Source organism: Citrus clementina, unplaced genomic scaffold, assembly GCF_000493195.1.
Source record: "Citrus clementina cultivar Clemenules unplaced genomic scaffold, Citrus_clementina_v1.0 scaffold_6, whole genome shotgun sequence".
NCBI lineage: Eukaryota > Viridiplantae > Streptophyta > Magnoliopsida > Sapindales > Rutaceae > Citrus > Citrus x clementina.
This window is the reverse complement of record NW_006262139.1, coordinates 25,330,269-25,354,257: the sequence shown is the minus strand read 5'-3', so window position 1 is coordinate 25,354,257 and position 23,989 is coordinate 25,330,269. Positions and strand designations below refer to the sequence as shown.

At 35.4% G+C, this 23,989-nt stretch overlaps 4 protein-coding genes across 5 annotated transcripts; 3 read left to right on the top strand and 1 right to left on the bottom strand.

The window, feature by feature from the left end:
• The first annotated feature begins 2,315 nt into the window (after window positions 1–2,315).
• LOC18039445 (UDP-glucose 6-dehydrogenase 1) lies at window positions 2,316–4,828 on the top strand. The gene is made up of 2 exons (XM_006431209.2): window positions 2,316–2,360; window positions 3,121–4,828. The coding sequence occupies exon 2, from the start codon at window positions 3,144–3,146 to the stop codon at window positions 4,584–4,586; it is 1,443 nt and encodes a 480-aa protein (XP_006431272.1). The 5' UTR covers window positions 2,316–2,360; window positions 3,121–3,143; the 3' UTR covers window positions 4,587–4,828.
• Window positions 4,829–6,786: 1,958 nt separating this feature from the next.
• LOC18039444 lies at window positions 6,787–10,739 on the top strand. The gene is made up of 3 exons (XM_006431208.2): window positions 6,787–7,423; window positions 8,000–8,150; window positions 8,752–10,739. Exons 2-3 carry the CDS (start codon window positions 8,006–8,008, stop codon window positions 9,897–9,899), a joined length of 1,293 nt encoding a protein of 430 aa, XP_006431271.1. The 5' UTR covers window positions 6,787–7,423; window positions 8,000–8,005; the 3' UTR covers window positions 9,900–10,739.
• A 2,096-nt stretch (window positions 10,740–12,835) lies between these two features.
• On the top strand, window positions 12,836–14,988 carry LOC18038751 (zinc finger protein 90). Its single transcript, XM_006431206.2, has one exon. The coding sequence runs from the start codon at window positions 13,213–13,215 to the stop codon at window positions 14,695–14,697; it is 1,485 nt and encodes a 494-aa protein (XP_006431269.1). The 5' UTR covers window positions 12,836–13,212; the 3' UTR covers window positions 14,698–14,988.
• A 957-nt stretch (window positions 14,989–15,945) lies between these two features.
• Window positions 15,946–22,748, bottom strand: LOC18039794 (alpha-1,4 glucan phosphorylase L isozyme, chloroplastic/amyloplastic). Of its 2 annotated transcripts, XM_024181953.1 has the most exons (16): window positions 22,269–22,748; window positions 21,341–21,579; window positions 21,135–21,236; window positions 20,668–20,844; window positions 20,215–20,490; window positions 19,570–19,841; window positions 18,986–19,103; window positions 18,771–18,902; window positions 18,411–18,662; window positions 18,124–18,276; window positions 17,783–17,911; window positions 17,179–17,415; window positions 16,949–17,025; window positions 16,684–16,870; window positions 16,369–16,569; window positions 15,946–16,271 (listed from the first exon to the last, which is right to left on the bottom strand). In XM_024181953.1, the coding sequence occupies exons 1-16, from the start codon at window positions 22,495–22,497 to the stop codon at window positions 16,155–16,157; spliced, it is 2,898 nt and encodes a 965-aa protein (XP_024037721.1). In that variant the 5' UTR covers window positions 22,498–22,748; the 3' UTR covers window positions 15,946–16,154. The 2 variants fall into 2 exon arrangements, with proteins under 2 accessions (XP_024037721.1, XP_006431268.1); XM_006431205.2 differs by having other exon boundaries at window positions 18,411–18,902.
• Between the last annotated feature and the right edge of the window lie 1,241 nt (window positions 22,749–23,989).

The following is a 23,989-nucleotide window of genomic DNA, read 5'->3' as shown; positions in this document are numbered from 1 at the left end:
AGTCCTCATTATCATTGTAGAATTTCTAAATCTTAGATTTACAAAAACGACAATATCACAATATTACAGTTCCATCCCTCGTAGATTTGTTAACTAAAAACATATTTATTTCAATAATGACTAATAATATGACTATAATTCTTTAGTACAATTTAATAGGTCGTGACATGTTGAATAAAAACATCTCTTACCTCACATGACTTATTTATATTTATTTTATATTTTCATTCAATCAATCATAATATGCTGTATTAATTTGTATAAACAAAATTTTACTCTTCAATCAAATGTATATGGTAATATTTTATACTGTTTTTAATTTTTATACTTTTCTTTTAATATACTGATAATTGAGAGAGTGAAAACAGACAATGTGAATTTTAAACAATGGCAACTATAGAACATCAACCTAGTAACATAAAATTTGATAATGTATGATAAGTCGTAGCAGAAAATTAGTTAGATAATATTGATTGGTTTCAGATTGACAATTTAAAATGTGGATGCATTCCCTTTGGAGAAAGACTCAATGAATTATATATATATATATGTATAACATTGATTAATTTTACATTCTGTTTTACAAAACAGAACAAATTCTAACGAAATTTTTACCCCACAGGCGAAACCATACTTAATTTATGACGGGATTAGTATTTGCATTACAAAAATTGCAAGTAAATCTTGTAGAAATATCCGGGAAGGTTACAAAATCAGTGCTTTGTGTTGAAACCGCGTAGAATAAATCTACAATTTCTATATTCTGGCAGAAAAAAAATCTGTGGGCACTTCTGTAAATTCGTTGATTGACCGACTGACCACTTTACATTTATGCCCTTCATTGAGAGCTCCCGTCAACTATTGGAACAATGGGGCAATAACATCTGGACCCCTAATTTTGATTAAATCACAAAAAAAGGTAGTTTACAACTTTTGGTCACAAAAACTTTTTTAATAGAAATAGCGGCGGAAATGTTCACACCCAACGCTTTAAAAAGTTTTAATATATTAGGTGAAAACCAAAGCTTTTAATATATTAATTTAAAAAGTAAACTAATTGGCAATAACCATCTAATTTTAATACCAGTTAATTTTAATGATATTTGTTGATTGTTTAATAAGTTTTATCAATATGATTTCATTAGTAATGAGAAGATGCATTTGAGAGTTGATCTTAAACATTATAGTTGTAATGTAGTTTGAGATTTAGGATTAAAAAATTTGTCATCTATTTTTTATTTATGCTACGGTGGGTACTTACTACTAAAAGATTAACAATATATCTAATTGTCTACAAATAATTATGCTGGTGTTTACTCTCCCAGTTTCTATTGCAACTAATTAATGATCTTTTTCAGCTATGCGTATTACTAAGAATAGTCTTTGTAATAAAATAAATGTGATTTTTTCACAGGCACATTGCTAACAAATATCTAGAGAAATATTGCCAAAAAGGTTAGTATAGAATCAATTGTAGATGACTTTCGAGGTATGAAAGAACAAAAAATTTGTTTTTGGTATATGATGAAATTAGATGTACATATAATTATTTTGTATTGTGATTAATTTAAGACTTGAATAGCATGTATTTTTATTTGTTCTGACAATAACTTTTTCATATGCAAATAGACAACCGCAAAATCCAATTATTGGCTCCACCTCTGAATAAAAAACAATAATTTGAGAACTTCAAAAAGAAAAAGAAAATATGATTTGAGTATTATATTTCAAATTAGCTTTTAAAAATATAGTAATGTAATTAATGAACTTATTAATGGATTTTACACAAAATTTAACAATAAAACTTATATTGGTTCAATTGGTAAAGCTTCACAATGTGATGTAAGTGAGTTTTCGGGTTTATTATGGGTACTTGACTCTGGTTTGATACGATAAATGTCTTTAAAAATTTAAAAAAAAAAAAGAAAAAAGAAAAATAATCAATCATTTTGATATGTTCATTTGATTTGATTCATGAGTTTAGGATTGATTTAAATTTTTTTGATTGATAAGCGATCAAACTTAATTAATTTAAAAAAAACACAAATAAAATCCAAAAATACCCACTTTAGTTAAATCTCATACACACTTGATCCAAGTGGGATTTAGTAAACTTTTATAAATAGATTTAAATAAAATTAAAAACTTGAGCTTTTCTTTTAAAAAAAGAAAAGTAAGGACTGGGAGGTTATTATCCAATTTGATGGTAATAAACTGGAGAGGACACGGGGGTCATTTTGGTAAAAGGGACGGACAGATCTCGGACAAGAGTTGAGTATTTATACCCACCCCGCTCTCTCAACATTTCATATCGTTGTAGAAACAGTTGTTTTGATTTTGAGAAATCGAAGCTCACTGAGGTAAAAATTAAAATCTCAATTCTTCGTACTCTCTCTTGATCCGAAATGTGATCTTACCTTTTTTTAATATCTGTTCTTTTCATCTCTGAGCTCTTTGTTGTGTTAAAAACTTGTGTTTTTTAGATATGAATCGAATGAATTGTTGTTGGATCTGAAGCAATTATGTGTAGATCTGTTATATGGGTTTGATCCTTATTGTGATTCGACAACTGGGGTTCAGATCTTATTGAGTTTAGTTGATTTTTTAGTTCATTTTTATTTGAGCTGAATCGGGTTACTTGCTGTCTAACGGAACTTACTTGGAGTACAGTACATTGTATGAAAAATGGGTTCGCTTTTTCCTTTTTTTTGTTGGTTCGAGGCTACTTCGCAGTTTGAAGATCAAATTGAGTTTGTTAGTGTAGATCTTGGAAAAAAAAAATTGTGTATAAACTATTCTGCTTGTGTAGTTGAGCTATGCATGTTGGACGTAGTGCGTAGAGTTGCTGAAAACTAAAATTTTCCGTCGTTGTGGATGGAAATGTATGTATTTTTTGCCTTTTTGATTGTTTGAAGATTCTGTAATGAATGACGAATGACTGACCTCGTAGTGATATACTTATTTTTTATACAAGACTAGTTTGCAAATTGTCGATTCATTTATTTTGTTTACTGTTTCGTATTTGAAAGCGGGTTATGTGTTATGAAATGCCGGAAATGGGTAATGTTGCTTGTTTTCTCATGCATGCAAGTTAACTTTTGTTCTTTCCATTTTCTGCAGGTTATATTGATTAGTAAAGGAAAATGGTGAAGATCTGCTGCATCGGTGCTGGGTATGTTGGGGGGCCGACAATGGCAGTCATTGCACTGAAGTGCCCATCCATTGAAGTGGCTGTTGTTGATATCTCTGTGTCTCGGATCAATGCCTGGAACAGTGACCAGCTCCCCATCTATGAGCCTGGACTTGATGGTGTGGTAAAGCAGTGCCGAGGGAAGAACCTGTTCTTCAGCACCGATGTTGAGAAGCATGTCTCTGAGGCTGATATTGTCTTTGTTTCAGTCAATACCCCAACCAAAACTCAGGGTCTCGGTGCTGGCAAAGCTGCAGATCTGACATACTGGGAGAGTGCTGCTCGTGTGATTGCCGATGTGTCAAAGTCTGACAAAATTGTTGTTGAGAAATCAACAGTTCCTGTAAAAACTGCTGAGGCAATTGAAAAAATTTTGACCCACAACAGCAAGGGAATCAAATTCCAGATCCTTTCAAACCCGGAGTTTCTTGCTGAGGGAACTGCAATACAGGATCTTTTTAACCCAGATCGGGTCCTTATCGGTGGTAGAGAAACGCCAGAAGGCCAGAAAGCCGTCAAAGCCTTGAAGGATGTGTATGCACACTGGGTCCCAGAAGACCGAATTTTGACCACCAACCTGTGGTCTGCAGAGCTTTCGAAGCTTGCAGCCAATGCTTTCTTGGCACAGAGGATCTCATCTGTTAATGCCATGTCAGCTCTCTGCGAGGCAACTGGAGCTAATGTCAGTCAGGTGGCATTTGCTGTTGGTACAGACTCTAGGATTGGGCCCAAATTCTTGAATGCTAGTGTTGGGTTCGGTGGCTCCTGCTTCCAGAAGGATATTTTGAATCTGGTTTACATCTGCGAGTGCAATGGCCTTCCAGAGGTGGCTGAGTACTGGAAACAAGTCATTAAGATCAATGATTACCAGAAAAGCCGTTTTGTGAACCGCGTAGTTGCCTCTATGTTCAACACGGTTTCAAACAAGAAGATTGCCGTTCTGGGATTTGCCTTCAAGAAGGATACCGGTGACACCAGAGAGACCCCAGCCATTGATGTCTGCAAGGGGCTTTTGGGAGACAAAGCTCGGTTGAGCATATACGACCCACAGGTCACCGAGGACCAGATCCAGAGGGACCTTACAATGAACAAGTTTGACTGGGACCATCCTCTTCACCTCCAGCCAATGAGTCCCACCACGGTGAAGCAAGTGAGCGTGGTCTGGGATGCCTATGAAGCAACAAAAGATGCCCATGGTGTCTGCATCTTGACCGAGTGGGATGAGTTCAAGACTCTTGACTATCAGAGGATATATGACAACATGCAGAAACCAGCATTCGTGTTTGATGGCAGGAATGTTGTTGATGCCAACAAGTTGAGGGAGATTGGTTTCATCGTGTACTCCATTGGTAAGCCACTCGATCCATGGTTGAAGGACATGCCGGCTGTTGCATAAAAGAGATGCCAATGGGCATGCTCGTGTCATCGGGCATCAGATTATAGATGATGAATAAGTCAGTTCAATTCTTTACTATATTTTGATGAGTTTTTGTTGTGCCTTTGCTTTTGCTAAGTAAGAGGCTCTATGTTTTTGCCTTGTCACTTTATTTGATGATACTACTGTCTGTCTGTTACTTGTTTGTTAGAAGACTATTGATTTTTATTTGATTTAATCCGTTACGACCATTATTATTAGAAGCCAGATATCTCATGCGCTACTCAAAGCCGCACGTTGCAGTTGCAGATATAAATATTTAGAGTCGCTGAAGCTATGAGAGATTCATCTTAATAAACAAATGGAAAGTGGGAACCATTTTGGCTCACGATCCAAGACAAGTTCTCCAATGAAGAGCTGAGTTGCAATGGAATGGTTGACTTCTATAAGATTAAAAAATCATATATTACACAAAACACAATAAGTGATGAGAAGTACTTCTATCAAATCCTCCTCACTTACTATATTTTAGAAAGATTTTGGTAAAACTAGAATCTTTTACGGGATAATGTCCTTTTTTTTTTTTTTTGAGAAATGACAATGTATATTCTTTCTTCAAAGAGTGGGACTATTGTCACCTTTATAAATTTCTCTTAACACCCCTTTTCTTAAGTAGTCCCATTAAAATATTTTAAAAAATTATAAAATTCTTTTAACACCTCCATCAATGATAAAAATACTCTTAAGTAAAACTTATTGTGTAAACTCTATTTTTTATTTTTCATTATTAAAACACATTTCAACAATCAGATCTCTTCCATTTAAAAGAAAAATACAATAACTTTTTATTCTCTCCATTATAACTATCGGTGATAAATTCTTCACCCGAAAATTAGAGAAAAAAATATTTTTTATTTATAAAATGAAAAAAAAAATATTTGACTTTTGAGTGAGGTTTAATTAGAAATTGTCATTTTATATAATTTTAATAGAGGTTAAAATTGTAAAATAATTTAAGCGGTGTTTAGTGGGGGGCAATAGTCTCACTCTTCTTGAAATTATAAGTTACTCTTTTCATTTAATATTAGAAATCTCTTTGAAAGTTAATTTTTGTTAAAACAATAAACAAAATATAAGAAAAAAACTATTTTTTTTTAATACTCTTTTGCAGGTCATCTGAGACCACAAAATATTTGGCATTTTTTCAATTAGAAAATCATATGCTAAAAAAAATTATAAAGTGACGAGAACTTCAATTTCTCGTAACAGTTTCATTATTTTATGGTCACTAGTGTTTTAAAAATATCTAGTTAATAGAATTTTTGTTTAATGAGAAGATGTCAATTATTTAATCTTACAAACACACATTTGAAGTTTATTTGACATTGCACCAAAAAAATAATTATTGTATAATTTTGTAGTCTATTTTTACAGTATATGAAATCTTTTGAGATTATGATTAGATAACAATGTAAAAATATTACATGATACATCAACGAAGAAAGTGATTTACCACCGCCACTTGAGTTTAAACTTTGATTTTTTAGTCTAAAATCTTATTATGGAAACGTTTTCAGTTTGCCTAACAAAATGTAAAACCCTTTTCATCCCTACGCCTTTTTATCATTTGACTTGATTTTCGTGCTTCAATCTCGTTATGGGTACCAATGGGCATTTGGTCTAATGGGAGAAGCTTTACACTTATAATATTGAGTGTAAGGGTTTGAGCCTCCATAAGAACATTATGGATGTTAGTTTCAGTTCTTCCTCAATTATCAACTAATTGAGTGAAGACAATTTCTCTCTTACGAAATGTGAGTGGAGTTAGCACCCCTCGAATATTAGAGAGAGTTTAAAGTATTTGGGCAAGTGTTTCAGTGGGTTAACGTATGGCAGTAGTCCCAGTTATTTAGTATGATTATAAATATTATAATTATAATATCTATTATAATATCAGTAACAATATGTTTATAACATAATTCAAAAAAAAAAAAATCGTTATGGGCATGGGAACATTCCTTAAACAGAAATGTGAACTGCCAAAATAATAAAAAATAATAAAATAGATTTCAAAGAAATAGATTTTTATGACTTCTTTTGCACATGGCACAGTTGTGTACACCCACGTGGCAAAAAGACACTGCCCCACCTCCACTGACTTTGTTGCATCAAATTCACCAGACAGAATCATTTGCACATTCCAGGAATCATAAAGACATAAACGACATCATGTAATTTCCTACAGGATACTTACCCCTTTCCGTAATTTCGCAATCCAGTTCTTAGATTCACCAAACACGGCCTATAAATTGTGCCCTAACTTTACCCAATTAGGTGACCGATTTCGTACTTCAAATTCTTCAATTTGGTTCCTAAATTCTTCAGATTTCATTCATTTCATCGTCAAATTCCACCAGTTTCGTTTAATTTGATCTCTTCTCTATCGATCGATCCCGATATCTTCGTTATCTGTTCCTTGTTTTCGATTCTAGGGTTAGGGTTTTTGAAACTTTTGTAAAAAATATTTGATTCGTATAGGTTTCTGTTCGATTTGTAAATTTAAGCATATAATCTTGCTTTTAACTGTTTAAATTCATCTGGGTGGGACTCAATTTTTTGGATTTATAGAAATTTATAACTTTTTTGGATTATTGATTTTTTTTTTGTTTTAAATTTTACAGTGATTCTGGGGGTAATTTTTTAATTCGTTTTTCCAGAATACTTATTTTTAAATATTCAATTAACAGGGATCTAGATTTCGTCCTTCTGTAAATTAGGGTTATTCTTTATTTATTTATTTAATTCATTCCCTTGTTGTTATTATAATATCCCTGCGAGCCCGAGGGAAGATTTTGTAGGTAAGAAATGGCTCCTGTAGCTTTGTGTGTGTATGTATATATATTTAATTTTTTACCATTATGAATTTGTTTATATGTGTTTGTTGTGATAAGCTGTTGCTTCTAGTTGTCGGCCCATTGAATTGCATATTTGGATGCTTTAATAGTTACATATCATGCATTTTGCAATTTGCATTGCTATATGGGTAGTTTATCAAGTAATATTGGGGTTTATGTCTGCACTAAGAGCTAATTTCTTTTACAAGAGTAGAAATGGCATTAAGGTCAATAGAACTGGAATTAGAGAGCTTATAGGATGTTCCTGCCTTTTCTTTAAATAAGCTTAAAGGATGAGTGCTGATTAATGTTATGAAATGAGTATTTACTGGTTCATAATGGGGCATATGTATTTAATTTGGTACTTTATCATTCATGAAGGTGGATAGAATAACATGCTTTGTGCTGAAACTAGATATTACATTGAAAACTTGTTATCTTCCGTAGTTTGAAAAATACAAGGTCATATTTTTCAAATTACAGATATATAAAGCTTTGGATTTCATTTCTGAATCTTCTGAAAACAATTGTGACTTTCAGGGAGAAATGATTCACAAAAGAACTTTTCATGATGAGGATTGTTTTGAGTTCCCTTGTAAGCACCCAAAACAATGGGAATGCACAAACTACCTTGCTCCAATGGTGCATATGAGTCCTCCTGCTGATGGTCATCAGAAACCTCAAACTTCAGGTAGTAAATTAATACCTGCATTTATACTTTTGGTGCATTACTGGGCAGGTGGATGGGATACATTTTGATTTATCTCAATTGCCTTTGTTACTTATGCGGAGGCTATGCTGCAGCTGTTTGCTAGAGTGACATGTTGCATCTCCATGATTAGCTTTAGACTATTTGTGATCTTAGCTTTTTTTTTCCCCCCTCCAATTGGACAACTTACATATGTTTGCTGTCCTCTGGAAGGATTTGATTTGTTTCACTCCGACTTGCATGCTTTTGCTTTGTGGTAAACAAAGCAGACTTACAAAGCTATTGTTGTCTGTCAATAATAGGGAGAACTCATCCAATGCGGACTTTGCTTTATTGATATTTTATTTTCATGTTGCTAATATTCTGGAGTTTAAAGTTCTGGTAAATCAATTGCTATATGTTCTGACCATTAACTTCTGCATGTTTGGTGATGGGGTTGAACAACTAAATTGATGTTCTCTATAAATACATACATTGCTTAAATTGCAATGGGATATACATGCACATGCTTCATGAATTTAATATGATGTGGAGATGTTAAATCTTGGTAAGCTTTTGTTACTAACCTGGCTTCATTATGAAGATGGTGATGGTGAGCAGAACATCAACAGATGTCGAGATCAAGGAAGGTTTCTGTTTGGACCAGTTGCGGAAGTTTCAAATGGGACTGAAAAGGAATTTGAAATAGGTTCAGACTGCATTTCTCCCTTTTTATGGGCAAATGGCCTCTTTGCTGAAGGAGATGCTAATTCAGAGGAGGTTTACCTCTCCCTTTTCCCAGAATATTTTGCAACTGAACACCAGATAAGGACTTTTCTTCAATCTGATGAGATTTACTCGTCTCATCTTGATCATCCCCCTGTGAAGTCAGTTTCAATTGGTCCTGAGTATCAAGCTGATGTTCCAGAATGGTGCTTGCAGGGTTCAAAGAACTCTCTTGCTCATCTAGATGGGTCTGATCGTCAAGTTAGACTTGAACGATTGTCGGGTTCTTGCCTTGTGGTTGATGACGATCAGGGGGAGAAGCTGTTGGGTACTTGTGTCATATCAATGCCTGATTCTGCACCATCTGCAAATTATTACTCTCAAAGCTTGGTAACCAGAAATGACTGTGAATGCCTTGATAAGGGTTCTATTAGATGTGTGAGACAACATGTCATGGAAGCTAGAGAGAAACTTAGGGTGAATCTTGGCCATAAGATATTTGAGGAATTAGGTTTCCATGAGATGGGAGAAGAGGTATCAAAGAACTGGACTAAAGAGGAAGAGAACAAATTCCATGAGGTCGTCTCTTCTTACCCTGTATCAATGGGGAAGAACTTCTGGGACCGTCTTTCGTTGGTTTTTCCCTCCCGAACAAAGAATGAACTCGTCAGCTATTATTTTAATGTCTTTATTCTCCAGAAACGTGCTGAGCAGAACAGATTTGACCCACTAAACATTGATAGTGATGATGATGAGTGGCAAAGATGTGACCTTGGAGCAGCAGAGGAAGATGAGGAGTCTGGTGTGGAATTTTTATCTAATCAAGATGTTTCTGCTTATCAGCAGGATGATCATGTAGAGAATTGCCAAGATGATACAGAGGGTGGCTACTTGATAGATGATTGTAAAAATGATGCAAATGTAGTCCATACAGTTGCGACTGATGAACAGGAGGATGGAGATGTTGATGATATACCAGAACCACATATTAGGGACTTATTTAGTCATTCTAGCACTGACACTTGAGTTACAGCTTTTGTGTAACACTCAGAGCAGTAAGTGTGGGAATTAATTTCTTTGAGATGATTTGTGGACGTCATACGAGTATCAGCTAGACAATGTTGATTGCTGAGCTCCACATGATACAAGGACTGATGCAAAGCAGTACCCCTATCAAGAGTGATGTGTTTGAAGGGGTGGATGTTATTGTTTGATTGAGACAGACAGTCAGCATTGTAGAACTGTGTAATGGTGAAGCTCATTACTAATACAAGGTTGTCAATACTAGGTGAAGGAATTGATTTTGTTACTCAGTGTGAATGAAGTGATATATAGCGAGGAAAAGAATGAGGATGTAAAGGTTTTGATACTAGCGGTAGTTTAGTTATTGGTCATGGCCAAACCAACTCAGTTTGGCCTTTGTCAGCATAAATCTTCACATCCTTGGAGGGCTTGATGTGACTTCGAAGAAAATTTTCCGGACCTGACAAGTAACCAGAATGAAGAAGACGGATGATCTGGTTTTACTGGTAAATTTTGTTATAAATGAATGACGTCAAAATCTGTTGGCTTCTCAGAGGAATGCTCGTGGAATTCTGCCTTCAATCTGCTGCAATTATCTAGAGTCGTTGGTTTCTTATTACTTATCAAGATCAGGAGGACTTCACCACCAGAAATTTGGTGGGAAGTGGATATCAAAATTAATTGAATTGACATCATTTTTTCATATTCCTGTATCTTTTCTTGCACTTGGTTCTTTTATGGCAAGCATTAGCGATGAGAGTATTGGATTTTGGGGTTAGCGGGGGTGGCCTTGCTGTGCTAGCCATTTTGATAGGAAGTGAATAAAATTTAAGTTGTATGCAATTTTAGTTTTGTTTTGTTTAATGGACAACTGAGCACGATACATATGAACAGAAGCTAGCTGGTAGTGCTATTGAGAAATCAACAAAATGAAGCTTGGTGCTGTCTGGGAAGTAAGAAAATGAAGGGAAGTTACAGAATTACAAAGGAAAAGTAACGGGCAAGTCATATTTATTAATTAATTAATTCTTAAATCCAGATTCTTGCCTTTATTATTCTTTTAATAATAATAATAATAATAATAATTAATATTTTTTCTGTTTTAAAATATTAGTTCTTACAATAAAATAAATACATCTCTAAACCCTTTGTACAAGATGCTCAGAAAAGCAGATGCATCAAGACATGAGTGGTAATTATTATTATTATTATTATTATTGCTATTTTTGTGCTATATTATAGTCTTCCTCCTCCACGTCCGTACAAGAAAAGAAAATTTCTGTTATTTTTGGAGCTTTTGCTCGTTAGTTGCATGTATAGCCAGCGTGATACCTGAACAAAGCTGGCCATTGCCGTGCAGACGGTAGCAGATCCTGCAGTGTCCGGCCCCTGCCCCCAGGCTGTGGCGTGCAATTGCATACCAAATACTATATAGCCAACAGCAATAGCAAACAAAAAGGAAGTGAAATATAAATAAATATAGCAGCAAATTATGTTAATTGCTTTGCTGCTGCTAGTTGATACATATATATGCAGTATAATAATAAACTTAACTTCAAGAGGAATCAATATTATTAATTCCACTACTCGCTTCATCTCACTCACAGCAGTTCAATTGTTTCGAGGCAGCGTATGTTAGTTAATTAAGAGATGATGAATGTTTTCAAGCTTTACCCATTTTCCCGCTATATATAGTCCGAGTCTCTTTTGTCATTAGCTACCTATAATACATTACACTACGCGCGCGCTTCATGTAATAAAACACACATAGAGTTTACCTATTCTTGCATTGACCTTGACCAAGAAAAAATAAAAATAAAAAATTACTTGGTCTCAGAGGTCTAAACTCAAATCGATTTCGACTTTATTATTATTACTATTGAAATTTCCACAAGTTTACCAACTTAATAAATAAATAAATAAATAGGGGGTTCCTTCCTTCGATATCTATAGCAGTAATTAATTGTTAAGTCTTTCAAAGTCTGGTTAAGTAAGTCCTATACTGGAGCTTAATTAAAAAAAAGAAAAGAAAATAAAAGCTAACTTGTGAAAAAACTGAACGGGGGATGCGTCAATTCTTTAGCTCACTGCCAAAGTGCTAAAAGCTTGGAACAGATTGATTGGATGAGTCACTCACTCAACCCATAATACCAAAATGAAATGAAAAGCTTTTTGATGAAGTAATAATAATGAGATCCATCATCCATAAAAAATGAGCACGTGGTGCTTTCATCACACCAAAATTGCGTTGCCATACTTGTATTAATTATGCTGCAGTTTTCAACTCATCATTGAAAGTGTTTTGATAATGGTACGATGGTGCATTAATTATGTCAAAATTATATATATATATATAGAGAACAAAAGCAAATGGTACCCGTTGATCAATTTAGGATCATTGTAATATCACAATTGTTTTTTTGGCTGTTATTTATTTCACAAAGACACAATCTAGAAAATAGATAATTGTTTGTCCTTATTTATTTGAGATAAGAATTATTATTTAGTAATACATTCCAATTTAAAATTTAAATAGACAGGCAGGCAAATAATTGTTTTTTCTTCCCTTTTTTAATTAAAAGCTTTCAATTTTGTTATGTGACTTGCAATAACAATTTTCAAAAATACGGATACCATAATCATATCTGAGCCCGAAAAATTGTCATTATGTTCCGCCCTGGCAGAAGATTTCGATTTTGGTAAACTATTTAATGGAACTCAAATTAACTAATATTATACAATTTTTCATTAATTTTTTCTCAAAAGCACTAAAATATATTGATTGTTTTCCTAAACGCCCCCCCCCAACAAAAAAAAAAAACAAAAAAAAAGTGAGTTTGGCTCATAAATTAAATGTCATAAAAGAAAAAAAGTGTAGAGTTTGCATTTTTCATTTGCTTTCCATGCAAGCATTTCCCCTCAATTGATAGATAGCATCAAGTATCAAGAGACAGTTTGAGAGAGAGAAACGGATCTTCTCTCTCTCTCTCTGTCAGTCTCAGTCTCTTTGTTGTTCCTATTCCAGTGCTGTGGCTACTGCCAAAAAACAGAGTACTTATACAAACAATTTGTTTTTGGTTTTGGGGCGCAAACAAATTCCTCTTCTTTCTTGCCTATCAAGAATACAAAACAAATCTCCAATATGCGTTTCTGTTTGATCACTTCAAACCCCAAGATTTTTGCATTTTTCGGTTAAAGTTTGATATTTTGTTTTTTGGGACTTGGGCTGTCGTTAATTCATCTGTTTCTTAAGCGTTCCTTTCATTTTCTCCAGAAAGTGGGATTTCTTTTGGTTGGTTTTATCAGCTGGGTTTCAATGGATTCAGCTAAAGGAGATGATGGGCACATTAGTTATGACCTAAGGGAAAACCCCAAGAAATCGTGGAAATTTTCAAGCTTTAATCACGCTGCTTCTGCTTCTGCTTCTGCTTCAACGCAAGAAAGCCAGTGCAAAGTTTGTGGTAAAGATTTCGAGTCACTGAAAGCACTTTATGGTCACATGAGGCATCACTCGAGGAGAGAAAGGGAAAGAATTCAATGCAAAGAATGTGGGAAAGCGCTTCTGTCTGCTAAGTCTCTTTCTAATCACATGAGGGTTCACTCTCAGAAGTTAAGGGCTTGTAATGAATCTGGAGCTGTGAAAAGCTTAGTTTTGAAGAAAAAGAGGTCAAAAAGAAAGAGGTACAATTTTATTGGAAGTTCTTCGATTTCTACCTTGAATGAATCTTTATCATCTGTTACTGAAATTGATCAAGAAGTAGTGCAAACGGCTATATCTTTGATGATGTTATCTAGGGGTGTGCAGGATTGGGGTAAGTTCTGTTCTTCCAGTGAGTTTTCATGTAATGATTCTGTAACTATTGAGGTTAAATCATTTGGTAAGAAAAAGAGGCTTTTGACAAATAGGGCTGGTTGTTTTGTTTCTAATGGCAATGGGTGTTTGCTGAAGAAACCAAGACTTGAAAAGTTGGATTCCATTGTTTTGTATGAGAAGGAAGAAGATGAATGTCATGAAGTGGGTTCTGGAGCTGAGAGTGATGAGGGGAAGAAGGTGAAATTGGAACTTTTTATTGAGAAGTTTTATGAGGAAGGTGAATTTGAGATGCCTAAGCTGGATGTTAAGCCTGGGTCGGTAGCAAGTGATGATGACATTGGGAAAGAATCAAGTGAGGATTTGATGGAAGAAGATGGATTAGATGCAGAGGCTGGAAAAAGAATCATTACTTCAACTTCAAGCAAGAAAGTCGGTTTCAATGCATGTTATGCTGAATATGGGGGAGATTCCAGTAGCAAGGCAATGTGTAATGCTTCTGATTATGATGTTTTCGATGATCCTCAGAAGGAAAGTGAAATCAGGTGCCAGGCCTGCAACAAGATATTCTGCTCTCGCCGTGCACTTGGAGGGCATCAAAGGATGCATAGCGCCAAAAGAAGCTCCTTACCGGTAAAGACTACAATGTTTACTGAAACTGAGCCTCATTCCAAGCTTGTGAAACTTGAATGTATTGAGGATTTAATGCAGAGAGGAAACAAGGAGCACACGTGCCGAATCTGCCTGAAGGTTTTTGCGACAGGCCAAGCATTGGGAGGTCACAAAAGGGCTCACCTTGTAAAGAACTTGGACAATATACTGCAAGATATTACTGTGGAGCAAGATTATTCTGATCTTAGCAATGATTTAGATCTTAATATCTCAAACACGCTTGAAGAAGAGGTTCATGGTGATGCTGGGTCTGAGCTATGGGTGGTTGAAGGTAAGCAGCACAAGCATGAGAGACTGCTGAGCATGATGGCCAGCTGAGACATATGAAGCCAGACCTAGGTGTAGTATTTTGTTACTTGAAGTATATAGTTCATAAAACGGTAATAATCCATTTGCTGGTTGGAGATTAAAAATGTTTTTACTGAACCTAGGTACTGCTCTTAAGCTTTAGTATCTTCAGACTTCAGCTATCATTTGCACTGGTAAGTCTCCATTATTGAACAAGTGGGGGCTTGCTCACACACTTTTTCATAGGAAATTTTGATACTGTAATAGGAAGTTTTCTCCTTTTACATTGTTGTTACAAAATGATCTATCAACATAATGGACAAGCGGATGCATTTTTCATTGATCTCGATATGTTGTTGATGTCCTATCATTGATCTTGATTTGAGTCATCAACTTTCTCTCATTCTTTTAGGCCAAAAGCTCAAAGAACAAAACAGAAAGACTGGACCTTTGTGCTGGATTTCCTGGTGGTTGTTTTATGTCTGGTGACAATCGAAATTATTTAAATATCTGAGCTGACAATGGCTGTTTGACACCTATCTTAAAAGCACCCGCATATCAAACCATTTTACTTTAGGGGAAATGACACCTGAACCCCTTAAAGTTTGTCACAGTAGATGGTTAGAGCTGGTCTTTTTCGAAATAGACAACTAAATCCGACTATTTACTGTTCTGCAAAAGTCACATCTAAACTGCCTTTCATTGGTAAATTTCATTTATTTGGATGAAATTTGGGACTTTATAGTGTATTAATCTTGTCGGTGATATGGTACACTAATAATAATAGAACGGATGGGACTCGTTAATAAAGGGTTTAAATGTCTATTTTAACTTCATAATTTAATAGGACCATTATTCATAGCGCCAATTTAAATCCGATGAATCATTATTAAGTGCGTCGTTTCGAGCCCAATAAATTTATCATATAATTTTATTTCCATCTAAATGTAAATTAGGGGTGAATATATTTTAGATCTCACCTCCAATTGGCCATAACCAATTAACGATGCGCAATAAATACACAGAATCTTTAAAAAAAAAAAAAAACAATAGGGTCCAAAGGTTATTTAATTTATTTTTCAAAAACGATAAACCTAGCTTACAATTACTTGAAGCAAATATGGCCCACTGAAAGACATTTATCTGGCACCACAACCGAACAGTAGGACGGCACTACAAAACATCTAAAATTTGATATGTAATAAAGATGAAGCCTAATCTTCTTATTTTTTTCGCAAGAAAAGCTTGGAAAGCGCACTACTTTTTTAGAAAAGGTGGTGAAACAAGATTTTCAGTTCTTATTTATTTTATTCTATTAACTACGTAATACAGTAATTATATTCATCGAAGATACATTTATTCACGGCTTTCATCCAGGGATCATAAGCATTTTGCTTTACATAGAACATATATCAACAGGATGCCATAAGTGATCAGAAAAGCCTGTGGTAGTCCCAACTCAAGTACTAGGAACAAGCATTACACAGTCACGGCAATTCGACGGGTATTATGTTCCATATGTCTCGGGCATATTCCTGAATCGTTCTGTCGCTGCTGAACTTGGATGAACCCGCTGTGTTCATGATCGACATTCTCGTCCATCTCTGCCCATCAGTTACAGAATGTTAAATTGGGCACAGCTTTGTGGCTGCTACGCTTAAAAAGTGCAGCGATGACATGAAAAGGAATTATAGCACTCACCTTTTGATCGCAATATGCTTCATCAACCTTCTCTTGGCATTCCAAGTAACTAGGGAAATCTTTGCCCACGAGGAAATAATCTGCCTGGCCAAAACCTTCATTTCCTTCCAGTGATCCCATTAGTTCATCATAGTTGTAAGAACCAAAAACACCAGATTTGACAAATTTCTTCACTTCTTCAAAACGTGCGTCGGGAACAAACTATGTAAGAGGCAGATAGGTTAGAATACAATGAGGGTGCTGAAAAGTTCGTTACAAACAGATCAAAAGAGAGAGGGAAAAAAAATAACAGAAATAAAATGGCAATAAGCTTACTTTCCCCTCAGATCTTTCTTTTCTCAATCCTGCAATCTCGTGGGCTCTGGCACCAAATAGGAAAAAGTTCTCCTCTCCAACCTCTTGCCGTATTTCAACATTGGCACCATCCAAGGTTCCAATCAAAATGCAACCATTCATTGCAAATTTCATGTTACTGGTACCACTAGCCTCCATCCCGGCAGTACTACAGCAGCAGACAGAGAGAATGTAAGACAATCACCTAATGCCAACCTCTCAATTAAATAAGAAAATTGCAATATACCTGATGTGTTGTGAGAGCTCACTTGCAGGTATAAGCAATTCAGCCACACTTACATTGTAATCAGGGACAAAAATAACCTAAAAATAGGACAGAGGATAATATAATAACTCTAATTAGAGATACAACAAACTAATAGAAAGCACCACAAATAAATCAGATTTAAGTTACAAAGAAGCTCTTCCACATTCTCCTTACGGTTCATTAAAAGATATTCAGTGACAAAAGCATACCTTCAATAAGTCACCTATTTCAGGATCATGATTAACCGTGGCCCCAACATCCGTAATAAATTTCACAATTCTCTTGGCTTGCACATATGTAGCAAATGCTTTTCCTCCAAATATACAAACTCTTGGTACAAACTTGGCCTTCCTTTCTACTGCACTCATTTCTTTCATCTTTTTGTAGCGGTAAACAATTCCCAAGATATTCATCAATTGTCGCTTGTATTCATGGATGCGCTTCACCTAAAATTATGTTATCCAGTCTCAATTTATCAAATATAAAAATAAGTGTGATAGACAATCGGTGAGGAGTGAGGGAAAAAGGATAATCTATTCTTTTGTGTATAACCATCACAATAGTCTACATAAAAGAAAACTAATAAGCTTAAGCAAAGTAGGCAAATAATATTTCAAGTGCAGAGGTTGAAAGCCTTGTATCACAGATTCTTCTCAAATTATTCAACATTAGAACCCATCTAGCATTTTACGCCACTACAATCGGAGGTTCTCTACAGAATTCAAAATTATCAACTTTTTTGTATTTTATAAGAATTTTTGTAATGTAATCTAATGCTAAAATGGAACAAGATTAAATAGGAAGAAAATTAACCTGGATGTCAAACATTGCATCGGGGCTAACAGAATAGCCTGTTTTTTCTTTGATGAAAGACACAACCTTCATCTTGTTGTTCCTTTTTGCCGCCCTAAACTGAGATTGGAGATCCTCATTATCTGCAAACTATAAATAAACCACAATGCTTTAATCAGAGATATAGCAATAACCACAAAAAAGAATTAAAATATATCTTATTTTAAAAAAAATTAATAATGAGTACTTCTGACAACAAAAGGATATCCTTGTCAATCTGTTTTCAGCAGTGGGAACATGTGATCCATTAATAAAGATAACTTGATGCATAAGAAAAGTGGATATGGTTGATTAGTGATTACCTTTCTTAACTCAGCCAACTTCCCAGTATTTGTGACCCAGTCTTCTGTGCCTAGCCAACTAGTTAAAATACTACTTAAATCTGGATTACAAAAACGGATCCACCTTCGTGGTGTGACCCCATTTGTTTTGTTTTGAAATTTCTCAGGCCATAACTGCCAAAAACCATAGCATAGAGATTGATATTAAGAGCATTCTTTGAGATAACAATAGCAAAAGAACTGAAAAACTTTAGTCTTCCTAAATTATATATATATATAATGGAAAAATAGAATTTCCAACATTTTACCTTATAAAATTCATTAAATACTTCATTTGTCACTATTTCGCTATGTATCTCAGCAACTCCATTTACTGCATGACTGCCCACAACACAGAGATTAGCCATACGGACTAATTGTGGTGGTTCTTGTACTGCCTCTGCTTCTTTTTCCTCTTCTAGGACGTCGTCTTCTTGTTCAGACTCTAATTCTTCATCAACCGGTCCACCTTCTTCGTCACAATTTTCAAGTTCATCATCAGGAACAACATCAGTACTTTCCTCTTCTAGGACGCCGTCTTCTTGTGCAGACTCTAATTCTTCATCAACCGGTCCACCTTCTTCGTCACAATTTTCAAGTTCATCATCAGGAACAACATCAGTACTTTCCTTGGTTTTAACAAACAAATCTGCAAAGGTGGCAGGCAAATCAACATTTTCTAGGATTCTCATTTCTTTCAGTCTTTTCTCCAGTAAATCGGGATCTGCTGTACCGTACTCTGAAACTATTGTGTGAACCAACTGGAAATATGAAATGGTAGAAATTAGAAGATGAGGACACCAAAAAGAGAAGGCTTTGATTTATTTTTGTATTCCAGAACTACCTCCTCATCAATCATTTCTATAATCTCCATGTGTCGAGGTAGCAATTTTTGCATAAGTTCAAAACTCCATTTCTCCAAAGCCTCTGGTAGAACAGTGTGGTTTGTGTATGCCACAGTCCTAGCACATAGGATGCAGCATGTGAGGGATATAAGTTGCACATAAGGTACTGAAAGAAGATATAACTTGAAGATATCTATGCTACTTCATGATTTTCACACTTGAGAAAAATTATGAGCTAGGCTGGCTGTATTGAATCCACAACAAGAAATAACAGCAAGCAAGGCACAAATGGCTAATTCTGGATGATGCACAAGCCAATGGAAAAAGAAAAAGAAAGCAGTCAATTTCAATAAATTATATAATGTTTGGATAAATAAAGCACACCTATGAAGAAATAAGAAATGTCAAACATTGGATCACATTCACTAAACTCATCATGATTTTTTCTAATTTCAGTTATCCTTAAAACATAAACTACACTTCAGAAGAGTCTATTTCCACTTGTTCAAACATAAATCAAAAACAGAAGACAGTAAAATGAATCATCGATGCACATACACAGGAAAATAATAGTAGGAGTTACCTCTGTGTGATATTCCAGGCTTCCTTCCAGCTTAAACCTTTCAAATCTATCAAAATTCTAATCAGCTCAGGGATGCAAAGAGTAGGGTGAGTATCATTCATTTGAACAGCAACTTTCTCAGGAAATTCTTCCCAGTTTACATTTGCAGCAGATCTTTTCTCAAAACGTGCAATGATATCTTGGAGAGAAGCAGAGCATAGGGTGTATTGTTGTTTTAAACGTAGGACCTTGCCCTCAACTGATTCATCCCCAGGGTATAGTATATAGCAAATCTGATAGCAAAGAAAACGTTATAAAGACACTCCTTTTACCAGTTGCACCAACATAAAGGTCAAAAAAATGAAGAAAATGTACCAAAGACAAACCCAGATGCAAGGAAAACAGAATTAGACCCTATAATTTGTGAATGACTGCTTTTTCGAGTACCAATACCCAACTTCATTATTTCAGTTTTTTATTTTACTTTATTTCTTTTTCTAGTCTAGAACTTTGGTGGTCCAGAAACTCCGGTATGAGTAAGGGCTCAAACAACATCTTTGCTGATTCAATTTGAGGAGATGTGCAGACAAGATAGTTAATAAAGTTCTAAAACAAGCACTCACGATAATTATAAGAAAATAAAAACAAGTACGACTGTACAGGAACCTTTTCAGCATTGGTTAGGGCTTCAGCTGCTTTGGTGTGATCTCCAGCATTAAAAGCAGATAGATCAAAATCTTCCGAAGGAACCATAGTAGACCAAAGTCGCAGGTTGATTGTGGTTTTAGTTTTATACCCAGGTATAGGGATATCATATGCAACAGCTTTTATATCTTCTCCTCCAATCCAGTGACTTTTCCCATCTGATCCAGGAACAATTTTGCCATAAAATTTTACTGGGTATGAAACATCATTTCTCTCTATTTCCCAGGGATTTCCCAACTACAAGAATAACACCAAATTCAAATAAAAAAAGTTAGTCAACCACAATAGAGAGACACAGTTTAAATTGTAATAAAAAAAATAAAGTAACTAAAAAAATTCAATGACATAAAAATGCCTTCACAAGCACCACTATACAACGAACCGGTTGAAGTTGAACAGAAAAGCAAGGGATACCTCAAGCCAATCTTCAGCAACTTCCTCTTGACCATCTTTTGTAATCCTCTGTTTAAATAACCCATACTTGTATCTAAGTCCATAACCCCATGCTGGGTAATTTAGTGTTGCCATAGAGTCCAGAAAACAGGAGGCAAGACGCCCAAGTCCCCCATTACCAAGTGCAGCATCCGGTTCCTATCATTAATTGACCAAAGAGCTTAGTCTCCACAACAGGTCTGGGCATGTATATACTCAAGCACGCAGATTGACAAAATGAGCAATATCAAGTTCTCACCAAGCCAAGAGAGAAAAATGGTTGGTAATGGCCCTTCCCAACCACCCAAAGACTGGTATTCATCTCAATTCAACTATTTAATTAACTTGGTCATTTGAAATAATTTTATCGTGAAGGAAGAGGAATTCTTGACCAAGATCATATTTTTTCCAAGTTTATATTCAAGGAGAAACTTATAAAATAACTTCACCTGAGAAACCACATTTTCAAGACTCTGTCCAAGCTTGCTCAGAGCCTCTGCATAAGCACCAGTAAGCCCCAAATTTCCGATTGCATTCAACAGTGCTCTACCCTACAAAAAAAGAGGAAAACGATGAAACCAAAAATACTGAAAGTTGTAGGTTACAGAAATCAATGTATCACCAGAGGGAGTCCATTCAGGAGATCATGACAGACCTGCAGAAACTCCATTGATAAATAATAAGCCTGCTTCACATTCAACCTCTCATAGTACTCGTACGTGGAATTCCAGTTAATTATGAGAGAATCACGAACACTTTGTGCGGTAGCAAAGAAAGCCTTTGGAGGTTCAAATTTCTCAGGAGAAAATAAAGGAGTGAACTCTGCATGATATTGGATACTTGAGGCAACAGAGGCAGTATCTGGACCAGATGAATTCTGAGAACTTGAAGTGTCTAAAATCAAAGTACCACCCAAACAACAGGATAAGTATCAAACAAATTGACCACGGTAATTTTAAACAAAAATGTCACCTCATTCAGAAGATACAGAGAACAAGACTTTCATCATTATGATATCACCTTGCAGATTTTAAGTCTGCAATTGACTTCGAATGTGCTAAAATCATAAATGCAAGCTTCTACTAAGCAAAATTCAAGCTTATAAATTATTATGTGATATTTTTATAAGCTCAGGAGGATCCTAAACCAACTCCTCCATCATGTAGCATTGGCGTCACAATGCTACTGATAGAAAAAAGCTACATTTCTATATTCTAAATGACCAATCACACGTTGCCATATCAGTATCAAAAAAGGATCCGGACGCACTTAGCATCTCAACATAACAAAAAAAGAAAAAAAGAAAAGAAAAGAAAAGCTAGCTTAATTAGATGAATCTCAATCAATTTGAGGAGCAAGACAGAGCTATTATCACCAAAATAAAGTATAACTTTTTCCTTTTTTTTTTCTTTTCGATATATTTCACCCAATAGTGGGTCCCAATCCTTTCTCAATGCTGACATAGCAATAATATGATCATCACTCCCTATAATCACATTTAAAAAAAAAAAAACTTGTTCATAATAAGATTTAAGATTTTTAGAAACAAATAAAATTAAAAAAAAAAGAAAAAGAAATCGGACCTTCTTCAGTAACGCGATCTTTGGTTTTCGGCGACGGCTGACTGGAGACACATTTGATGCAAAACGACGTCGTTGGAGGACGAGAGTTGAAGGTTCGGATCAGCAGAAGCTTCTGCTTCGACGTTCTGTTTCTGGAACCGAATTCAATGAATCTAGAAAGAGAGCTAGTGCACTGCACCAACGCTTCCGAAGGTCGGGTCGACATTGAAGAAAATTGCGAAACTGCCATTCTCTCTTTCACTCACGGATCACAGTTTCAGTGAGCGAGTGTGAAGTGAAACTGTCACTGAAACTGACACTGAATGAATATAAGTGAGGGGGTGAGTGAGTGAGTGATTGACTTTTCTTATCTCAGCTCGATGATTAACTTATTTAAATATGTTCGGGCATGGATTCCCTGCATTAGGAAATTACGGCACCACTTATTTCACCCGCAGTGTTGTGCCACGTCAACAAGAGAGGCTAATCTCTTATGAGGTGTCTCCTAGTGAGTGGGACCGGGCTGGCTTAGTGGAGTGATTCTAGGAGGTCTTGAACTGATACGAGCTAGTTAAATAGGGGTGTTTTTTTGCTAGAAACGACACGTCGACAACATGACCCGCCGATGCCTGGTTGTTTTAACACCGTCCAGTTTGGAGCATATGATTGGTGGACGGAGAACCATCTGGTGCAGCCAGATCTATATTGTGTTTTCTACAACTCCGAGTTGCCTCCTAGATTTAATTTTTTAACTTAATCATGATTACTATATTAACCATTAGTCACCATTAATTAATGTGATTATTTCTGCGATTTTCGCTCCACTTGCTAGCATTATTTTATTTTCTTTCTTGTCCAACACTCTATTTATAGGCAACTTAGCGTTGGCAGTCTCAGGAATTGACACTTCGCGCAAAGGGTACGCAGCAATTTACAAAGCTTGTGTGCTAGTACTGCCTATAAAGGGCACACGTTACTCAAATGGCTCTACCGCTGCTAGTTCTGCTCACAAATTTCTACTTACTTGTCATTGAAGCCTTGTTTCACTAAGATTACACAATTATCTTGGGAGATTTGATGCACAAGTTGTTCTAGAGGTAATGTTGATTGCGTGGTTCCATATTCTCTTATTGTTGCCTGTTGTGAATCAAGCTTTGTGGAGAATCAAAGTGATCAAAGAAATGATGTTGTGATGGTTTAAGAAAATTAAAGGAGTCTTAGGCTCCGTTTGGTACAGCTTATTAAATAGAGCTTATAACAGTAGAGCTTATAGCAATAGAGCTTTTCGACAAAAAGTCATTGGGTGTTTGGTTGTCAATAAAAAAAGTATTTTTGAACTATTAAACTGTGTGATATTTTTTTATTATATATTTTTAGAAAAAAATTCTCTAACCTCTACTCCCAAAAGCTCAAATTTTGGGCTTTTGCTAGTATAGGTAAATTAACTTATTTAAGCTAAAAAAATTCTACTAAAAAAATAATCAAACACCATAAAAAATTTTAAAAAGTGCTTATACGATTAAATAAGCACTTATGGCTCTTAAATAAGCCATACCAAACAGGCACTTAGAATATGATGATCTTGAGTTGATGACTCCTCTCAGCCCAGGACTATATGATGACTCTAGGCCCAACCATGTTGCCATAAGATAACTTCATGTTGTAACTATACCAACTCTCTATTACAAGGCAGTTAGAATATCATGAAATGAAAATGCTCTCTATCTAGAACATTGGGAGAA

Bases quoted from the DNA above. Each gene is read 5' to 3' on its own strand.
- LOC18038751 (XM_006431206.2), top strand. From the start codon at position 13,213: ATGGATTCAGCTAAAGGAGATGATGGGCACATTAGTTATGACCTAAGG.
- LOC18039445 (XM_006431209.2), top strand. From the start codon at position 3,144: ATGGTGAAGATCTGCTGCATCGGTGCTGGGTATGTTGGGGGGCCGACA.
- LOC18039444 (XM_006431208.2), top strand. From the start codon at position 8,006: ATGATTCACAAAAGAACTTTTCATGATGAGGATTGTTTTGAGTTCCCT. The intron at 8,151-8,751 runs GTAGTAAATTAA...TTCATTATGAAG, and splicing joins TCAGAAACCTCAAACTTCAG to ATGGTGATGGTGAGCAGAAC.
- LOC18039794 (XM_006431205.2), bottom strand. From the start codon at position 22,497: ATGGCAGTTTCGCAATTTTCTTCAATGTCGACCCGACCTTCGGAAGCG. The intron at 20,491-20,667 runs GTATCCCTTGCT...TTATTCTTGTAG, and splicing joins TTGCTGAAGATTGGCTTGAG to TTGGGAAATCCCTGGGAAAT. The intron at 17,416-17,782 runs GTTAATTTTCTT...ACATAATTTTAG, and splicing joins ATGCAATGTTTGACATCCAG to GTGAAGCGCATCCATGAATA.